Source organism: Chinchilla lanigera, unplaced genomic scaffold (assembly GCF_000276665.1).
Source record: "Chinchilla lanigera isolate Chin_1 unplaced genomic scaffold, ChiLan1.0 scaffold00013, whole genome shotgun sequence".
NCBI classification, from domain to species: Eukaryota; Metazoa; Chordata; class Mammalia; order Rodentia; family Chinchillidae; genus Chinchilla; species Chinchilla lanigera.
The window spans coordinates 14,590,071-14,607,443 of record NW_004955414.1 but is presented as its reverse complement, the minus strand read 5'-3'; the positions used below and the strand labels follow the sequence as shown (position 1 = coordinate 14,607,443).

The window sequence follows — 17,373 nt, the reverse complement described above, 5'->3', positions numbered from 1 at the left end:
AGCTGCAGTGGGGAAGCACCGCCTTCCCCATTTCCATTTCTGCTGTGCTAGATTTCAGCCTGTCCAGGGTGGCAGGGCAGGGCTTCTGGCTAGTACGGGGGTGGGGTCGAGGGCTAGGATGGCTGGCAGAGGAATGAGAGGACCCAACCCACAGCTGGGGCATTTGGGGACTAACTGGTCTTGTTCCTCATAGCCCAGGAGCTTTGAGTCAGTCCTTTCCCTCCCCAAGCCCTCATCTCCTCGCTGAATAAATGTGCCAGCGCCCCCAACCGTGTAACCCATAACCGTGGGCTGGAAAGCACATTCTCTACGCCATGTCTGCGTGGGGCATTCCTTCTGTCATCTCACTTATCCCAGCAACTCTGGAGCAGGGAGGATTCTGGCCATTTATAGGCCCAGAGAGGAGGATGCATGGCCCACGGTCAGGGAGCTGGGAAGCAGAGAGCAGGGCTTCCGGCCTGCGACGGGCTCATGCCCAGCCCCAGTGTCCGCAGAGGGAGCAGGATGGACGTGTGATGGGATCTAATGCCAGAGAACTCAGAGAGGGGTGCCCAGCCTTACTTCTCTGGGCTTTTCAGGCGTGGCGGTGTTTTGAGAATAAAGATCCGAGACTCATTCACACGTTCATTCATTGCTCATGATGAAATCCCACGCTGAGCAGCTCCTCTCCGCCATGCCCTGTGTATCTGTGAGGGTTTGATAGACAAGGCTCCCCTGTGAGACTCTCACCTGCCCAGAGGCAGGGCCCTGTCTGCCTGGGCCACTGAGACACCACCCGGGCATCTAGCTCAGCGCTGGCTCAGAGGGCCAGGTGTGCACATCTACTGAATGGACCAAGGAAGTCATCCAGCAGGAGTGAGGGTTGGGAGGGGTGAGGAGAAAGGGCTGGAAGTATTAGCAGGGCCTGGATCTTGGGGGGATCTTGGATGAAGGGTGAAAAGCCCATGTGTCACTGGGTCACCATCAGGGCTGTGTTTAGGAGGGGTCATTGGCTGAATGTAAGGGAGGACCACAGGGGAAGTAATAGGGGTCAGGAGATTCCTGGGAAGGAGGCTACTGTCAAGATTCTAGACAGAGAGGGCAGCGGCCAGGCCCAAGTCCTGGGATAGCTAGCGGTGGAGGGCCCTGGGCGGAGAAGGCAGTGGGATAAAGCCAGGATATGTGCATATTGGGTCCTCTCATCCCACCCAGTGAAATGAAGCTCCTCTTGCTCCTTTGGTTCCACCTGGGGCCCTGGGCAGCAGCCACAACCCTTAGTGTTGTCAGAGTGACTCTGTGGGGCCTGAGCAGGCCTAGGAGTCTGTGGGGCCCCACTGGGATCTGGGCTCTGAGTGAAGGAACTGAGTGCCCACTGGGACCAAGCCGGTGCCCTTGGAGGAGACGTCACTGGGGACGCTGCCTTCCAGGACCACCACGACATGCTGCTAGAGGTGGAGCGGGACAAGGCCATCACTGACCGGGTGATCCTCCTGCAGAAGGTCATCCGAGGGTTCAAAGACAGGTATGTGCCCTGACCAGCCCTGCCACCTTGGCCCGTGTGCACGCGCATGTGTGTCACCACTGCTGTCTGACCTGAGCACCAGGAACAAACATGCGTTCCCAGAAACAAGCACAAGCATGCGTGGCCTGCACTCATGGTGTCCGTCACTCATTCCTCCTCTGTTTTTCCCAGCTCTTAGCAGGCCCCGGCTGTGCAGTGAGGGACTCCATCATCCATCAGACTGGAGATTACTGTTCCATGAAGAAGCAGCCTACTGTGTATAAGCAGAATAACAGGGCTCCTCAGAGTCAGAGACATGGGCTGTAATTCCAACCTCGAGTCTTAACTTTCTCCTCTATAAAATGATCAAGTGTGATGGTTCCAAGTGCTCAGTTTTATATGATATTTACTCACTTACCAAGCACCTTTTGAATATCTACTTTAATGGGTTTATGCAACGCACCTGTGAGACAGGAATGGCAGGCATTCAGCTACCCTCTTCTCCAGATAAAGATGCTAAGGCACAGAGAGTTTCTGTGTCTTGCCCAAGGTCACACAGCTGAGGTGTCGCAGAGCTGAGGCCCAGTATGCGGTCCTGACTCCGAGCTGCCTGAACACTGGCTGCCTCCAGACCCCAGCTCTCTGCTCTGGGATTCACCCCATCATTGCTGCCATTTCAGGTCCAACTACCTGAAGCTGAAGAACGCTGCCACATTGATCCAGAGGCACTGGCGGGGCCACCACTGCAGAAGGAACTATGAGCTGGTGAGCCTCGCTGCTGCTCCTCCTTGCAGCCGGGCAACAGGACTTAGCGGCACACCCGGCCAGCCCCTAGCTTCCCTCCAGCTGAAGTCCAGGTCTAATTCTGTGGCTCTTTTCAACCAGCCAGCAGTGTTCATTGCTTTTCTTCTGGAGTGTTTTGGAGGGTCGTGAATACACCAGGGTTGTTGAAGAACCAGAATCCGCTAGGTCATGAGGGCCCTCCTTGGGGAGCCTGGACATGGGGTGGGAGGTGGACAGGAAGCAAGCTGGTTGGTTACAGCCCCTGGTCCCAGGCTGATCTCATCCCTTAGGGGCCCATCTCAGGGAGAGTCAGGGCCACCCTCTAGGAAACTTCCCCCCAATGGAAGCAGCCTAAAGTATAAGGGCCATCATCCCCTTTGACAGAGACTAAGCCTGGCCTTGCGGGGGATGCCAGCCTGCCTGTAGAGACCACTGCAGTGGAGGCTCTTGTGTCAGGGGCCACAGGCTGGGACATAGTTCTAATCATGAGCATGTCCTTGCAGATGCGCCTGGGCTTCCTGAGGCTGCAGGCCCTGCATCGCTCCCAGAAGCTGCACCAGCAGTACCACCTGGCCCGCCGGCGCATCATTCAGTTCCAGGCCCGATGCCGGGCCTACCTGGTGCGCAAGGCCTTCCGCCACCGCCTCTGGGCCGTGCTCACCGTGCAGGCCTATGCCCGTGGCATGATCGCCCGCAGGCTACACCGGCGCCTCAGGGCTGAGGTGAGGGCTCCTGTCCTCAGAATTGTGTGTAGCCAAGGCCCGGGGGGCACCTGTGGCTATCCTGCTCTGAGAAGTACACAAGCTGGGACCAGATCCCCCCTCCCACCTTCCCTGCCAAAGACAGGACTGGGGCCCCAGTCCCCCCTGTGTGTCTTCAGGAGACCCTGTGTCTCCACCTACGTGTGGCCTGGAGAACACCTCAGCTATCTGTTTCCATATCTGTCAAAGTACTTGACAAAGCCACTCACAGGGCCAGAGCCCAGGGAGCGGGTAGAGGTGGCGGGGAGTGCTGTGACAAATGCTACGCCCGGTGCCCACCTGGCTTTCTCGCCTCAGTACCTGCGGCGCCTTGAGGCGGAGAAGATGCGGCTGGCAGAGGAGGAGAAGCTCCGGAAGGAGATGAGCGCCAAGAGGGCCAAGGAGGAGGCGGAGCGCAAGCATCAGGTAAGCTGAGGACACAGGGGCACCTCCAGCGTCTGCTCGCTGACTCTACCTGTCTCCATGGCCAGCCACTTGTCATCTGTGCCTGCAGCCCTCCTCCCTTCCCAGGCCCGCTCAGCACTCATTTGCTGAACAGTTTCTGGGGGCTGGGGCTGAGCCAGGCGAAAGGGCAGAAGGATGGGGCTCCAGAGAAGAGGGGCCGCACCCCACAGTGCCTGCCATGCTGGGGATAAAAGACCTGACCCAGGGATCGCAGCAGAGGTCCAGAAAGGGGGCCACTGGCCACCAGTGTTACCGACATGAAGTATGACTCATCCCAATGGCAGTGCTGTGAGAGCTTCTGAAGATTCAGGGAGCAGGAAGGATACACAACGCCTCAGTGTTATTTTCATACAATGATTACATGTTAAGATGGTATTTGGGGAATAGGTGTTAAATAACATTAGTAAGGTAATTTCACCTGTATCCTTTTACTTCTTAAAATGTGACTATCACTTGCATAGCTCACGGTATATTTCTCATGGGCAGTGCTTGTCCAGGGCCCCAGACCCATGGTCATGGATTGCGGGACTGGTGTGGCACGAAGCGGGTGCGCTCGGGGAGCTGTTCTGGGCTGAGCCCCGAGGACAGGCAGTTTTACCGCCTGGGCTTGTCCAGGGCCCTCCAGTGGCTCAGAGGTGCTGCGGACCTGCCCGCTTGCCTTGGACAGTGAGGGCCGTGCTCAGCAAGGCCAGCAGGGGGCGCTGAGGCACAGCCCCCTCCGTGTGCGTGGTGGAGGTGGGGGCCAAGGCTGCTGCTGGGCTGTCAGGCGCCCCAAGGAGAGTTTGTTTCTTGGAGCTGTAGCACTGGTGCCCATGCCATCTCCTCTGTCACCCCAACTTCAGGAGCGCCTGGCCCAGCTGGCTCGTGAGGATGCGGAGCGGGAGCTGAAGGAGAAGGAGGAGGCCCGGCGGAAGAAGGAGCTGCTGGAGCGCATGGAGCGGGCCCGCCACGAGCCCATCAACCACTCGGACATGGTGGACAAGATGTTTGGCTTCCTGGGGACTTCGGGTGGCCTGCCGGGCCGGGAGGGCCAGGCACCTAGCGGCTTTGAGGTACCAGACTAGGGTCAGGCTCCAGAGGCTCCTCTGGCCTGGGAGGGCCACCTGCCGGGGGCACCCTGGCCTCACCTCACCCTCACCCTGCAGGGCCTACAGCTCCCTCTTGTATGTCTTCTTGCCCAGGGCCTCATAAATCTTGGTCATCACTGGGATCTTCCTCCTCTTGTGTCCCTTTGCATGAAAACCTACCTGGGCCCTCTGAGCTGAGGGCAGTAAGGTTGACCTGGACTGGGACTGCGGGTGCCTGCCAGGTGACCTTGGGCCAGTCACTGTCCCCTCCATGGCTACCCTCAAATATCAGTCCACTCACCGTTGAGGGCTTATGATGTGCCAGGCTCGGTTTGGGCAGTGGACAACAAACAGCTCCCACCCTCGTGGAGGAAGAGCTGGCTCTGCGGGGACAGGCTGGGGAGCGGCAGCCCAGCTCTGAGTCTGCCCTCAGCCCTCCCACCGGGGAGCCAGGCCCACACGGCAGGCAGCGCGTCTGTGTCCATCAGGACCTGGAGCGAGGGCGGAGGGAGATGGTGGAGGAGGACCTGGATGCAGCCCTGCCACTGCCCGATGAGGACGAGGAGGACCTCTCCGAGTACAAATTCGCCAAGTTCGCTGCCACCTACTTCCAGGGCACGACAACACACTCCTACACACGGCGGCCACTCAAACAGCCCCTGCTGTACCATGACGACGAGGGTGACCAGCTGGTGAGGCCTGCCTGAGCTGGGGCACCAAGCGGGGCCGGGGCTGGGAGTGTGGGTGCTTCCCGGGCAGCGGGCCCTAGGCCCTAGGGCAGGACCCTGGCGCTGGTGGTTCTCCTGCTGTCTCCCCACACCCCAGGTTATGTCCAGAGCTTTCCAACATACGTGCTGTGCTTCCAGGCGGCGCTGGCTGTCTGGATCACCATCCTCCGGTTTATGGGAGACCTCCCGGAGCCCAAGTACCACACGGCCATGAGTGACGGCAGCGAGAAGATCCCCGTGATGACCAAGATTTATGAGACCCTGGGCAAGAAGACGTACAAGAGGGAGCTGCAGGCCCTGCAGGGAGAGGGTGAGGTGAGGCCAGGGTGCCCCCGGCAGGTGGCCCTCCCAGGCCAGTGAGGGCCCTCCCTGGGCCCCCAGCCTGGGGTCCTTGGCAGAAGCAGCATCCTGTGATTTGCCCCTGGCTCAGGGCTCACCCTCAGCCTGCCCTTCTCTGACTGCTTGTGGGAACAAAAGTATAAAAGTTTTACAAACTGTAAAGTGCTGAGCATGACTGAGGGGCCAAGCGGCAGAGCAGACAGGCTTTGTCATCAGAGCCAGCTCCTGCATTGACTCACCGGGAGACCCGGGCAGGTCACTGTACTTCTAGTTTTCCCATCTGCTCGTTGTTGGGTTGGGTGGTCATGTGCGGTGTCTTGTAAACATTCGTGTGGCGGTGAGAGGACCCCAGGCACAGTCCCACTGCCCAGTGATTTTGTCCTTGCCTTCTGCACAGTCACTTGCCCCTGATCTCTGTTGGTCCCGCAGGCCCAGCTCCCTGAAGGGCAGAAGAAGAGCAGCGTGAGGCACAAGCTGGTGCACTTGACCTTGAAGAAGAAGTCTAAGCTCACGGAGGAGGTGGGAGCAGACCTGGGGCCTGGCAGCTTAGGGGTGGTGGCTCATGGGACCTGCAGGAGTGGGCAACCCTGCCTGTTAGTCAGTGGTGGATGCTTGGGTGGTAGAAGTGTATGCAGAAGGTGGCGAATGAGGCTGGAGTCTGCAGCAGGGGAGCTTCCCGGAGCAGGAAGCCAGAACTGGTGAGGGTCTGGTGGCATATGGTGGGAAGGAGGACACTTCCTCTCCGGCTGGCACATGTGGCATTTGGTGCTAGGACCTTTCAGACCTGGGCACCTTTCTGTGGTAACAGTGCTCATGGAGCATCAGGACCACTGGTGGCTTTGAACCCCTCACTCAGCCCCCTCACCTTCTGAGCACTGTTCTGGCCTTGGTGCTCCAGGGCCCACTGGACTGCTGGGGTCCAAGTGGGACAGACAGAGGCTGTGGCCTTCATAGCCAGCCCCTCCCCACCACACACACACACCTGAAATTCCTCCTCCTTCTCTGCCTAGGGGTTCACTTCTCCAGGAAGCTGCTTTTTGACCCCTTACTTCAAGGTCAGGGCCTCCCGCATTGCTTCTACCCTGATCCTGTCCTTCCTAGGGTGAAAATCCAGTCTTGCAGCTATGTGGGGTCAGATTTGAAGCCCAGCTCTGTACTGGGTACCGAGGGGCCTAGGCAAGAAAACACCTAGTCCGTGGGGTCTTGGGAGAAAGTTGCAGGGTGGCGACTGAGCCGTGGGGCCCTTCCCTGGCCCGTCCTATCTGCATCACACACTCCTTCCCCTCACCTCTCACCGTGTCTGGGCAGAGTCCGGGCATGCTGCTGTGGCTGTGTGGGACTCGAGAGGGGACACTCATCCCCAAAGAACCAGGTCTGGGGCCTTAACGAGTGGGTGGCTGGAGCCCAGGGTGCACCATGGTGCCAGAGATGTCTGAGGGGGCTCATCCCAGAGAAATGGGGTCTTGCTCAGAATCAGGGGCAGGGCCCATCCTGGCTGGAAGGGCCCCCCGGGGGTGGGGCTGGGGTGCTGGAATCAGGCAGGCTACAGATGAGCTGTGTCTCAGAAGCTGGTGGCACCCAGCCCCTGCTTCCCAGCCATATGGGCTTGTCCCTGCTCTGTGGGGCGGGGCAGAGGCCAGATGGGGTCCTGAATTCTGGGAAACGATAGACTCAGGGGCCCTGGCTGGCAGGGGCAGCACCCTGACCTGCACCAGCCCTGGGCACGCCTGTCGCCTTGGCCTAGGTGACCAAGAGGCTGCACGACGGGGAGTCCACCATGCAGGGCAACAGCATGCTGGAGGACCGCCCCACCTCCAACCTGGAGAAGCTGCACTTCATCATCGGCAACGGCATCTTGCGGCCAACGCTGCGGTCAGTGCTCGAGGGGTGCAGCAATGCCGTACACGGGGTACCCAACGCTCCCTGACAGGGCCTGGAGGCCTTTTGGTGGCTGGGCGTGGCCCCATCACCTTAGCAACAGATGAGGTCTCTGTTTGCCTCTGCTGCTGGTTCATCCTTTGACCTTAGTCGAACTCCTTCATCCTCCAAGCCTGTGGTTCCCAGTCTGTGAAGGGAAATAACAACAGTGCCCACCTCAAAGGCTAACCCCTCCCTTTTCCTAGCCTCAGTCTCCCAGTCTGTAAAGTGGGTGGGTCAGGTTGGAGACTCCAGTGGAAGGGGATAAGTTTGCACTGGTCTCTGACAAGTTGAGAACTAGAGCCACACTTGCTTACTTAAAGGATTGTTCTTTCTGCTGTAATTTTCCCCTTCCTGCTCCTTGGCTATTTAAAATGGCCATTGTTTTATGAAATGATTAGGGTAGTGTGTGGGGTGTGTGTGTCTGTGTTTGCACAATGTGTTACCATAAAAAGTTGATAACTTCTAGAATTTATTTAAAAGCCTGTTGACCCATGAACTCTCAGAATATGTGAGCCACTGAATCAGATAATCCCTCCTCCTGCCCGGCACTGCCCTTGGAAAAGGAAGAGGAGCAGGAGCGACCCCTGGTGGTGATTGCATCAGTATGCGTCTGCCCTTGTCCCTTGGCAGGCAAAGCTCCCAGTTTTGGAGATGGAAGAAATGTCACCATGTCAGTGACCAGGGGCGGCTGCCCTTTACTGGAGGCTGTCTGTGCTAGACCCTATACTAGGTACCTTCTAAGCCTCAGCTCATTTTTCTACACAGAAATCGTGTAAGGATCATTTTCAAATGAAAGCAAAAAAATTACTTTCCTTGTTTTAATCTCACTACTGAAATATTCAAGCATTACAGAAATAGGTGCACATCCCTGTTCACCCCGCCCCCAAGACATGCCCTGGCTTTTTCCTGCTCTACCCGTTGGCACTGGTAGGAGCTGCCCCTGCTGGCCTGACTACGGGCTGGGATTGGAGAAGCAAAACCACCTGTCCAGGACACCCAGTGGGTCGGGGATGAGGCAGGGCTGGGTGTGCTTCTCCCCAGGGTTGCCACTGTGCCCAGAGTGGGTCTCCAGATGGGGGCCCTGGCTGTGGCCTCTGGGCTGGCATCAGGAGTGTGCTTCATGCTTGATCCTGTCCCTTTGGTGGCTGCCAGAGCCCTGGTTGAGCCTCCCCACCTGGCCCTACTCTGATTCCTCCGGAATGGTCTTGGGCAAGCTGGCCAGGCTGACTGACCTGCTGCTGGGAGGGGCCACCTGCTCCTCTGAGGCCACCCCTCCCGCACAGGGATGAGATCTACTGCCAGATCAGCAAGCAGCTCACCCACAACCCTTCTAAGAGCAGCTATGCCCGCGGCTGGATCCTCGTGTCACTCTGTGTGGGCTGCTTTGCCCCCTCCGAGAAGTTTGTCAAGGTAAGAGAGGTGCCTGGAGCAGAGGGGGCTGGCCCTGTCCTGACCCTGCGGGAGAGAGCAGAGAAAGAGCTCAGTAGGGGCTCCCGCCAGACTCTCTGGCCCTGGAGTCCCTCTGCCCAGGTAGCCACCACTTGGCTCTGTCCTCCCTCAGCCCTGCTGTAGTTAGGTTGAGTCTGACAGACGTGCATCCTGGGCCCTCTGCCTTGTCCTGGGGCAGTCACCTCAGTCCAGCCCTGTGTCAGGCCTGGATACTGGTTGGTGCTGTGAGGGCAAAAGAGGTGGGGGAGTCTAGACTGGGTCCCGGAGGAGACTCATGCCGGGCAGAGGGGGTGAGGGCATGTGTGGGGTGAGGCAGGAGACCTGGCGGAGAGCAGGTGGGGCTGGACTATGTGATTTTGTGGCCAAGCACAGTCCATGGACTTGGTCCAAGTGCAGTGGGAGCCATGGCTGGAGCGAGAGGTGTGGGCAGTCCTGCCGCAGTGAGCAGGTCCTGGTGTGCCGCAGTGGTCCAGGTGGGGGAGGCCCAGGCCTGCTGGGGTGGGGCGGCTTCATCTGGTCTGCCTTGTGTAGTACCTGCGGAACTTCATCCACGGGGGACCCCCTGGCTACGCCCCATACTGTGAGGAGCGTCTGAGGAGGACCTTTGTCAATGGGACACGGACACAGCCACCCAGCTGGCTGGAGTTGCAGGTGACCCTTGTGCACACTCCCTGTACTCTGGTGCCCCCAAACGCTCCCTGCTTCAGTGGTTCCTCCAGTGCTCACCCTCAAATTCTATAATCTGGGCCCCTGGGAGCAGGACAGCGCCCAGAGGATCACTGAGTCCCATTTGCTGGCCTTATGCCAAAGAGACTTGGGTTGGGGACACCCTCTGCATCACAGCGGTTCAGCAGCACCATGGGGATGACGATACCAACCTGCAGAGTCTTACGACGGTTGTGTGAGCAGAGTGCAGAAGCCTCTGCTTGTGGCAGTGCCCGACATCCCAGCCCGGTGCACTGGTGCAGGGGCCTTAACAGTCCATTGGGGAGGGCTGCGCAGCGGGGCCCCAGCCACCTGTGACTGAGATAGGCGGTGTCCTAGGGGGATGCGCAGAGCCTGGGGCTCACGGGCAGCTTTAGACCCACAGAGAGCATGGAGCCACAGTACAGAGCGTAGGCTGGTCCGAAGTGACCCATAAACCCGTTGGTCACCTCAAGGCCACCAAGTCCAAGAAGCCCATCATGTTGCCCGTGACGTTCATGGATGGGACCACGAAGACCCTGCTGACAGACTCAGCGACCACAGCCAAGGAGCTGTGCAACGCTCTGGCGGACAAGATCTCTCTCAAGGACCGGTTTGGGTTCTCGCTCTACATCGCCCTATTTGATAAGGTAAGGTGACCTGCAGTGCCACTTCCTGGTGCCGCTCGGCAAGGCCACTGACCCCATCCCAGCGTGCTGCTCACTATCTCTGGTGACGTCCAGTGCGTTATTTAGGCTGGGGTAGCCTGACTCTGTCTGGCTCCTTAGGGTGGTGGCGGGCTCTCAGGCACCGAGGAGAAGCTCTGCAGGGCCTTTCAGACTGAGACCCAAACCCCATAGGGTGGTGTGTGCTCAGGCTGAAGGAATGCTCCCGTGGTGCCCAGCCCTGCCCCTGGGCATCCCCTGGGGAGGTAGTTCCATATCGGCTTGCTGTGACTAGTGACAGGGAGCTCCCAGCAAGTGGTCATTCCTTTCCACTGGTCCTCCACCAGTTGGCGTGTGAGCTAACTCTCAAGGACCATTGTCCAGCTTAGGCCAGCAGCCTCCTCCACTGAGCTGGCCCTGGGCCTTTCACCTCTACTCAGTCAGTCCGGGGACAGAACCTGTGACCGGGCACGGTTCACTTGGATTTTCCTCACACACACGTTTTCAGTGGCAGTTTCTGCACAAGTTTCACAGAGGATGTGCACTGGGAGGTGGGGATTTCCCCGTGACTATGCCCATTATTAGGTCTAGAAAGATAGTAACTGAGTGTGCCGGCTGCAAGCCTATGGCTGGGCCCACAGTTTCCTTTTGTGTCTGCTTCTTGGGGACCTCGGGCACATTTCTGCCTCTCGGAGCCTCATTTCCACCTGGACTAAGACAGTTGGCACAGCTGATGGCTCCTTGGAGTCTTTCCCTGACCCTGTGTCTGCCCACTCTTCCTCTGAGCATGCCCTCCTGTGCCCACAGGTGTCCTCCCTGGGCAGCGGCAGCGACCATGTCATGGACGCCATCTCCCAGTGTGAGCAGTATGCCAAGGAGCAGGGCGCCCAGGAGCGCAATGCGCCGTGGAGGCTCTTCTTCCGCAAAGAGGTCTTCACACCCTGGCACAACCCCTCGGAAGACAACGTGGCCACCCACCTCATCTACCAGCAGGTGGTGCGAGGGGTCAAGTTTGGGGAGTACAGGTGTGAGAAGGTGAGTGAGAGGGAATCTCCTGCTCTTGCTTGAGCCTCAGCCACCTGTGTCTCCAAATGTGCTTCGTGCCCCCATCGTGACTCCCTAGCAGCTAGTGCTGAGGCAGGACTGATCGCAGTTGGGTGTTCTCCAGGCTTCTGTGGGATTTAACCCACATTCCTCATGGGGGCTGTGAGGATGTGGTAACATGGCAGGAACAGGATCTCTCATGAACATCCCGGATTCTGCCACTGGAAGGTGTGCCACACTGCTGCAGTGTCCGCGCATGGTACAGTGTATGCACTTCAGTCCGTACCCGTGGTACTGTTCTGAGTTGGTCTAGTAAACTCTGAATGAGAAAGAGATGCAGTCATTTAGACTGGACTTGGCATGTGTGTGTTGTTTTATCTCCTGAGGACTGAAACAGTGTGGTTGCCTTGCTTTTGATAATGGTAACTGTAGTTCTGATGCTACTTGTAGTTGTGTGAGAGATGAGGAAATGGAAAGGATGATGGTTGTGGGTGGTGGCAGTGATGGTGTTGGGTATGGTGGTGTTACTGGTGGTGGTGATGGTGGTGTTAATGGCTACAGTGATGGTGTTAGTGGCAGTGATGATGTTGATGGTAGCGGTGATGGTACTGATGGTATTTACTATGGGTATCAGTGGCAGTGGTGGTATTGGTAATGTGGTAGTGATGCTTTGGTGGTGTAAGTGATGATAAGCTAATATTCAGTCATAAAGTGTTACACCAGCTGTATTATTTGCTAAAATTCTGAAATACTTGAAACTCATCGGAAACTATCTCTTGCCATTGAGACTGCCAGATCCTTTTTGTATTGCCCCTGCTGATGGAGCCCTGGCGAGTCCAGTGCAGCAAACAGGTGGACCCAGGAGAAGGCAGGAGAGTGGCCTTGCCCTTAGGATGCTCACAGGCCTCCTGAGCAGACCAGAAGCAATAACACAGGGTCCCAAAGAGTAGGGTCCCAGACCCATAAGAAGCAGGGCCAGGAGAAGGCCTGGGCTCTTCGTGTCTGGAAGGACTTCCCGAAGAGGACTGGGCCTCAGGTGTGACTAAGGTCTCCTCCCCTAGGAAGATGATCTGGCCGAGCTAGCCTCCCAGCAGTACTTTGTGGACTACGGCTCCGAAATGATCCTGGAGCGCCTCCTGAACCTTGTGCCCACCTACATCCCTGACCGCGAGATCACACCACTGAAGACACTTGAGAAATGGGCCCAGCTGGCCATTGCTGCCCACAAGAAGGTAGGAAGACCAGCAGAGGGCTTGGAGGAGGGGCCAAGACCCAAGCAATCGAGGTCACAGTTCCCCCCAACAGATGTCTGTCTGTGGAGCTGCTGGGGCCAGGGCCTCCTGCCTCCTGCAGTTATTTCTCTGCCACGAGCATCAGCCACACCTGTCTTCTATCTGTTTCTCTGAGTTGGATGCCAGGGACACAGAGTAGAATCAAACCAAGTCCTGAATTCCTGAGGAAACCCCAAAGCCGTGGGTATTGAGGTGACGTCCCCTGGTCTTGTACCAGCTGCTTACAATGCTGTATTTCCCAAGAACGGCTGATCAGGTGTGGAGGAGGCACTGGAGGGAGGAGGTGTCTAGAAAATGTCCACTTTTTTTCCTAAAAGAACCCCAACCACCTTTCTGCTCAGCCACTCTAGACCCGGGCTCTTTCTGCAGCCCTTACTTGGAACCCAAGGCCTGTGGCCAGCGTGAGTAGCTCCGTCCTGGGCTAAGGAGCCTGCCCAGGGAGAGCAGGGGCATCCAGTGGGGAAGGGGCTGGGACACTGGCTCTGGCAGCGAGCGCATCTCCAAGGCCCCCATCAGTCCATGATCAGAAGCAGAATGGGGGCACAGCACCAGAGAGGAAGCGGGGAGGGCACAGACAGACGTGGGTGCCCGAGACCACACCTTCACAGCCCACCCAGGCACACCCAGGAGTGTGACCACCAATCCCCCAGGTAGAGTCCAAAGCCAGGCTGGCAGACCCTCTACCCTAACTGCCATGGAGTTCATTACGATCATGCCGTGTGGCATGTGGAACACGCATGTGGCATATACTAGGTTGGGTACCATTGTTCAGGCGTTCACCTTATTTTGGTGCCAGGCACCAGATCAAGTCCTGGAGACACAGTTATGAATGGACCGGAAATGATTTCTGTCATTTTGGAACCCACAGCTGAGCTGTGTCTCTCCTCTGGACTGCAGCTTTGTGTGTGTGTGTGTGTGTGTGTGTGTGTGTGTGTGTGTGTGTGTGTCCCTGGGCTCTTCTAGAGAGGACAGATTTGTGGGCTGCCTTAGTAAGGCACCACAGAATGGACAGCTGAAGCAGCACAAGTGCACATCTCAGTTCTGGGGCTGGGGATTCAGGATCAGGCTGGCTTCTTCTTAGGGCCTCTCCTTGCTTGCTGATAACTGTCTTCTCCCTGTGGTCTCTCGTCTGTGCTCATGAATATCTGTCCAGGTTTCCTCCTCCTCCTCCTCCTTCTCTTCATTCTTCTTTTTTGCTAGGTATTGAACCCAGGGTCTTGCACATGCTAGGCTAGCATTTTACCACTAAGCTACATCCCCAGCCCTTTGTATTTTTTTTGAGACAGTCTGAGTTGCCCAGCCTAGCCTCAAACTTGCAAGCTTCCTGTCTCAGCCTCCTGAATAGCTGGAATTACAGTGTACCCCCAAATTCCTTCTTCTAAGTCCACTAGACCTATTGGATGAGGCCCCACCTTAAAGAGGTTTAACTTTACCTCTTATAGTCTTTATGGTCAAACATGGTTCCTGAGGGATTAGGACTTCAACAGATGAATCTGAGATGGGGGCATAGTGCAGTCTAAAACATTTTACTCTGAAATCATTTCAAACCTACAGAGAAGTTGCACATTCAAAAACTGAGGACTGATGCACACATCTCACCTGGATTCTCACTGTTAGCACCACTTGCTTTGTGATTTTCTCTCCACATACGTAGATATTTTTCCCCCAAACATCTCAGTTTAGGTTGGCAAGCTGGCAAGCTCATGTTCAAGCCACTTGCCCTGAACACTGGCTGTTTCTGGCGTGGCTCTGTGTCTCAGCTCTCTCCATGATGGAAATAGGGCGCTGTGTGTGGCACACATAGCTCTCCTTATCTGCCTATGTCCACATACTGCCAAAATCACGAGCATCTTCTGATCCCACCAATTCCACTCCAACACCATGGAGTCCTTACTAGAGCTTGGGAGAAGAGTTTAGGGAAACGAAACTCTAGCGCTTGTGTTTCTTGCCAGGAGCATTGTGGTATCCCTCACTACTCCCCTTCGCCCCAGGATCCAATCCCTCCTCTGATCTGATCCTTCTAACTCCTAGATTCGCCTGGGTGTTTCCACAGAAGCCCCCTCCTGCAGTTGTAGTCACCTGCAGTCCTAGGGCCGGGCTTCTCCATGCCGTGGTCCTTCCCCTCTCCCCACAGCCGTTCCCACACCCCATGCCACACCCCCATCTCTTCTGCAGCAATGCAAAACTCCTCTGGATCCTGGGCCCTGACTAGGTTTCTCAGCTTTCCTGCTGCTGCTGAATTGGGAGCCCCTGGGCTGGGGTGGGGGGCGGCCCCTTTGTTTTCTCCAGCTTGTGCCTTGGGACCTACACGGACGCGGAGCCTCACACAGGCTCAGTGGTGTCGATTGGGATGAGGTGGGGGAGGCGGCAAGGCCATGGTGTACAGTGGGGTGCAGCAGCCCTGACCACCCCTGGCTGGAGGCGGGGCCGTCTGATTTCTAGAGCTTGTACGTCATCCTTTGTCTCTCTGTCCTCCCCAGGGGATTTATGCACAAAGGAGAACTGACGCCCAGAAGGTCAAAGAAGATGTGGTCAATTACGCCCGCTTCAAGTGGCCCTTGCTCTTCTCCAGGTTTTATGAAGCCTACAAATTCTCAGGTACTCCTAGCCTCGAATTCTCTCAGCCCCTCACCCCACGGCCCCGTGGCTGAAGGAGGGAGTTCAGCCAGGCTCCCAATCTGGGGCCATGGTCTTCCAGGTCGCATTGCCGAAGGTCCCAGTCCGGTAGTGACTCCAGGGCATACACTGAATTGAACTGGATAAAACTGCAAAAGCACCTGCTGTACAGAGGGTGACTCAGAGTTCGGCGGGCAGCTCTGTGCGTGCTGTGCTGAAGCTGCGATGAGTGTGGCTAACAGCGACCTGCATGGGCCATCGGCCTTGGGCCATTGCTACTGGGCATCTGCTCTGTGGCAGGCCAGTGCTCAGTTACCAGACTTTGGGGCCAGAGGGAACCCGGGGTTCCCCTGTCCAACCCCTCCCATATCCCATGCTGGTTGAAGGTGGAGACTTGTCCAGAGCTGCACAGAGGGCGGGGATGGGACTGACACCGAGTTTCCTGATCCAGCGCTCTCTTCCCACTGCCCTGGGGATTTGGATAATAGGACGGCCTCGCTTTCTGAGTGTCAGTTTCTTTATTTGTAAACTGGAAGCCAGGGTGCTCTCATCCTCCCTGATGGTTATGAGGATTGGGAGAGGCCTGGGAGAGGGTGGGCCCGGGAGAAAGGGGGTGTCCCTCTCAGGGTTTCTGTCACTGTCCCAGGCCCCAGCCTCCCCAAGAATGATGTCATTGTGGCTGTCAACTGGACGGGCGTCTACTTTGTGGATGAGCAGGAACAAGTGCTCCTGGAGTTGTCCTTCCCGGAGATCATGGCCGTGTCCAGCAGCAGGTAGGAGGGGGCACAGATAGATGAATGGGGAAGAGAGGGTGCCGGGTGCTGCCGTGGGTCACAGAGTGCGCAGGCGCAGCGGGCTAAGTGTAGGAGAGCTCTTTGTAAACTGTAAAGTGCAGTGCACACAGGAGGGGGCAGAGTGCAGTGACCCTGTGGAAGAGTGAGGCGACCTGTGTCCCACCTGGGGTTAGTAGGAGTGTCTCTGGGCTGTGTCTGCTGGGCTCTGGGTTGTCCGGCTCTTGCAGGTACAGAGGATGCAGTGGTAACAGACCGTGCCTCTTAGAGATCAGTCAGGTGAGGCGACAGACATTGAACAGGCCGTTTTAGAACGGGGCAGTGTCATGAGGGCTGCTGAAGGCTGAGGAGAGCTTTCTGGAGGAAGTGGAATCTAGGCTGAGGATTGAAGGGTGAGCAGGACTCAGAGAAGAGTGGGGATGTGGCCAAAGTGGGCTGTGCAAGGGCTGTGTCTATCTGACACTGAGACGCATGTGACCTGGCCATGTGTCCCTGGTCAGACCGGCCGTGCTGGACTGGGCCTCCTGTCCTGTGGCCGGGATGCTCACTTGGCTGGCCTTGGTCTCCTTCAGGGAGTGCCGTGTCTTACTCTCGCTGGGCTGCTCTGACCTGGGCTGTGCTGAGACTCACTCGGGCCGGGCAGGACTGACCCCGGCCGGGCCCTGTTCTCCGTGTTGGTCCTGCAGGGGAGCGAAACTGACAGCCCCCAGCTTCACACTGGCCACCATTAAGGGGGATGAGTACACCTTCACATCCAGCAATGCCGAGGACATCCGTGACCTGGTGGTCACCTTCCTGGAGGGACTCCGGAAGAGGTCTAAGTATGTGGTGGCCCTGCAGGACAACCCCAACCCTGGTGAGTGGTGGCCAGCATGGGTGGCCAGGGGCGTTAGGCAGACCATACGCTTTGGCCTCGGCCAGTGCTCAGGGCTGTTAGTGCCTTGTCACCCGCCCTTCCCAGACACTGGGCAAGATGGCATGACTCTGCCTTCAGGTGCTCTGTGGGGAACCTTCGTCTCCCTCTCTCAGGTCCTCATTACCTAGCTCCTGTAACCTTCTCAAATCAGATCAGGGGTCTTCCCTAGGATTTTCCTAAACCCTCTGCCTTCAAAAGACAGTAGCATAACGACTACCCTGACGGAGCATCTCCTGGGCCACTGAGGCCCTGCCAGAGTCCTTCAGTGAGGAGGGCGGGGGGACAGTGACTAGGGAAGCGCAGAGGCTGTGGGAGGAGGTGTGAGTGAGCAGAGCCTACGAGGTGGGGACAGAGCACGAACCGCGCAGAAAGCGCGGATGTCCAGGGATGGCCT

The 17,373-nt window shown here is 57.4% G+C and overlaps 1 protein-coding gene across 1 annotated transcript in view; it reads left to right on the top strand.

The window, feature by feature from the left end:
- Window positions 1-17,373, top strand: part of Myo7a (myosin VIIA) — a 71,145-nt gene that overhangs the window by 40,057 nt on the left and 13,715 nt on the right. The window contains exons 18-34 of the mRNA XM_013512088.1: window positions 1,407-1,501; window positions 2,161-2,245; window positions 2,767-2,985; window positions 3,322-3,429; window positions 4,311-4,520; window positions 5,024-5,227; window positions 5,402-5,578; window positions 6,032-6,121; window positions 7,347-7,474; window positions 8,806-8,932; window positions 9,503-9,622; window positions 10,132-10,305; window positions 11,128-11,355; window positions 12,426-12,596; window positions 15,137-15,254; window positions 15,919-16,045; window positions 16,636-16,919. Of these exons, the coding sequence (XP_013367542.1) occupies window positions 1,407-1,501; window positions 2,161-2,245; window positions 2,767-2,985; window positions 3,322-3,429; window positions 4,311-4,520; window positions 5,024-5,227; window positions 5,402-5,578; window positions 6,032-6,121; window positions 7,347-7,474; window positions 8,806-8,932; window positions 9,503-9,622; window positions 10,132-10,305; window positions 11,128-11,355; window positions 12,426-12,596; window positions 15,137-15,254; window positions 15,919-16,045; window positions 16,636-16,919 (2,665 nt within the window). The remainder of the gene's footprint in view (window positions 1-1,406; window positions 1,502-2,160; window positions 2,246-2,766; window positions 2,986-3,321; window positions 3,430-4,310; window positions 4,521-5,023; window positions 5,228-5,401; window positions 5,579-6,031; window positions 6,122-7,346; window positions 7,475-8,805; window positions 8,933-9,502; window positions 9,623-10,131; window positions 10,306-11,127; window positions 11,356-12,425; window positions 12,597-15,136; window positions 15,255-15,918; window positions 16,046-16,635; window positions 16,920-17,373) is intronic.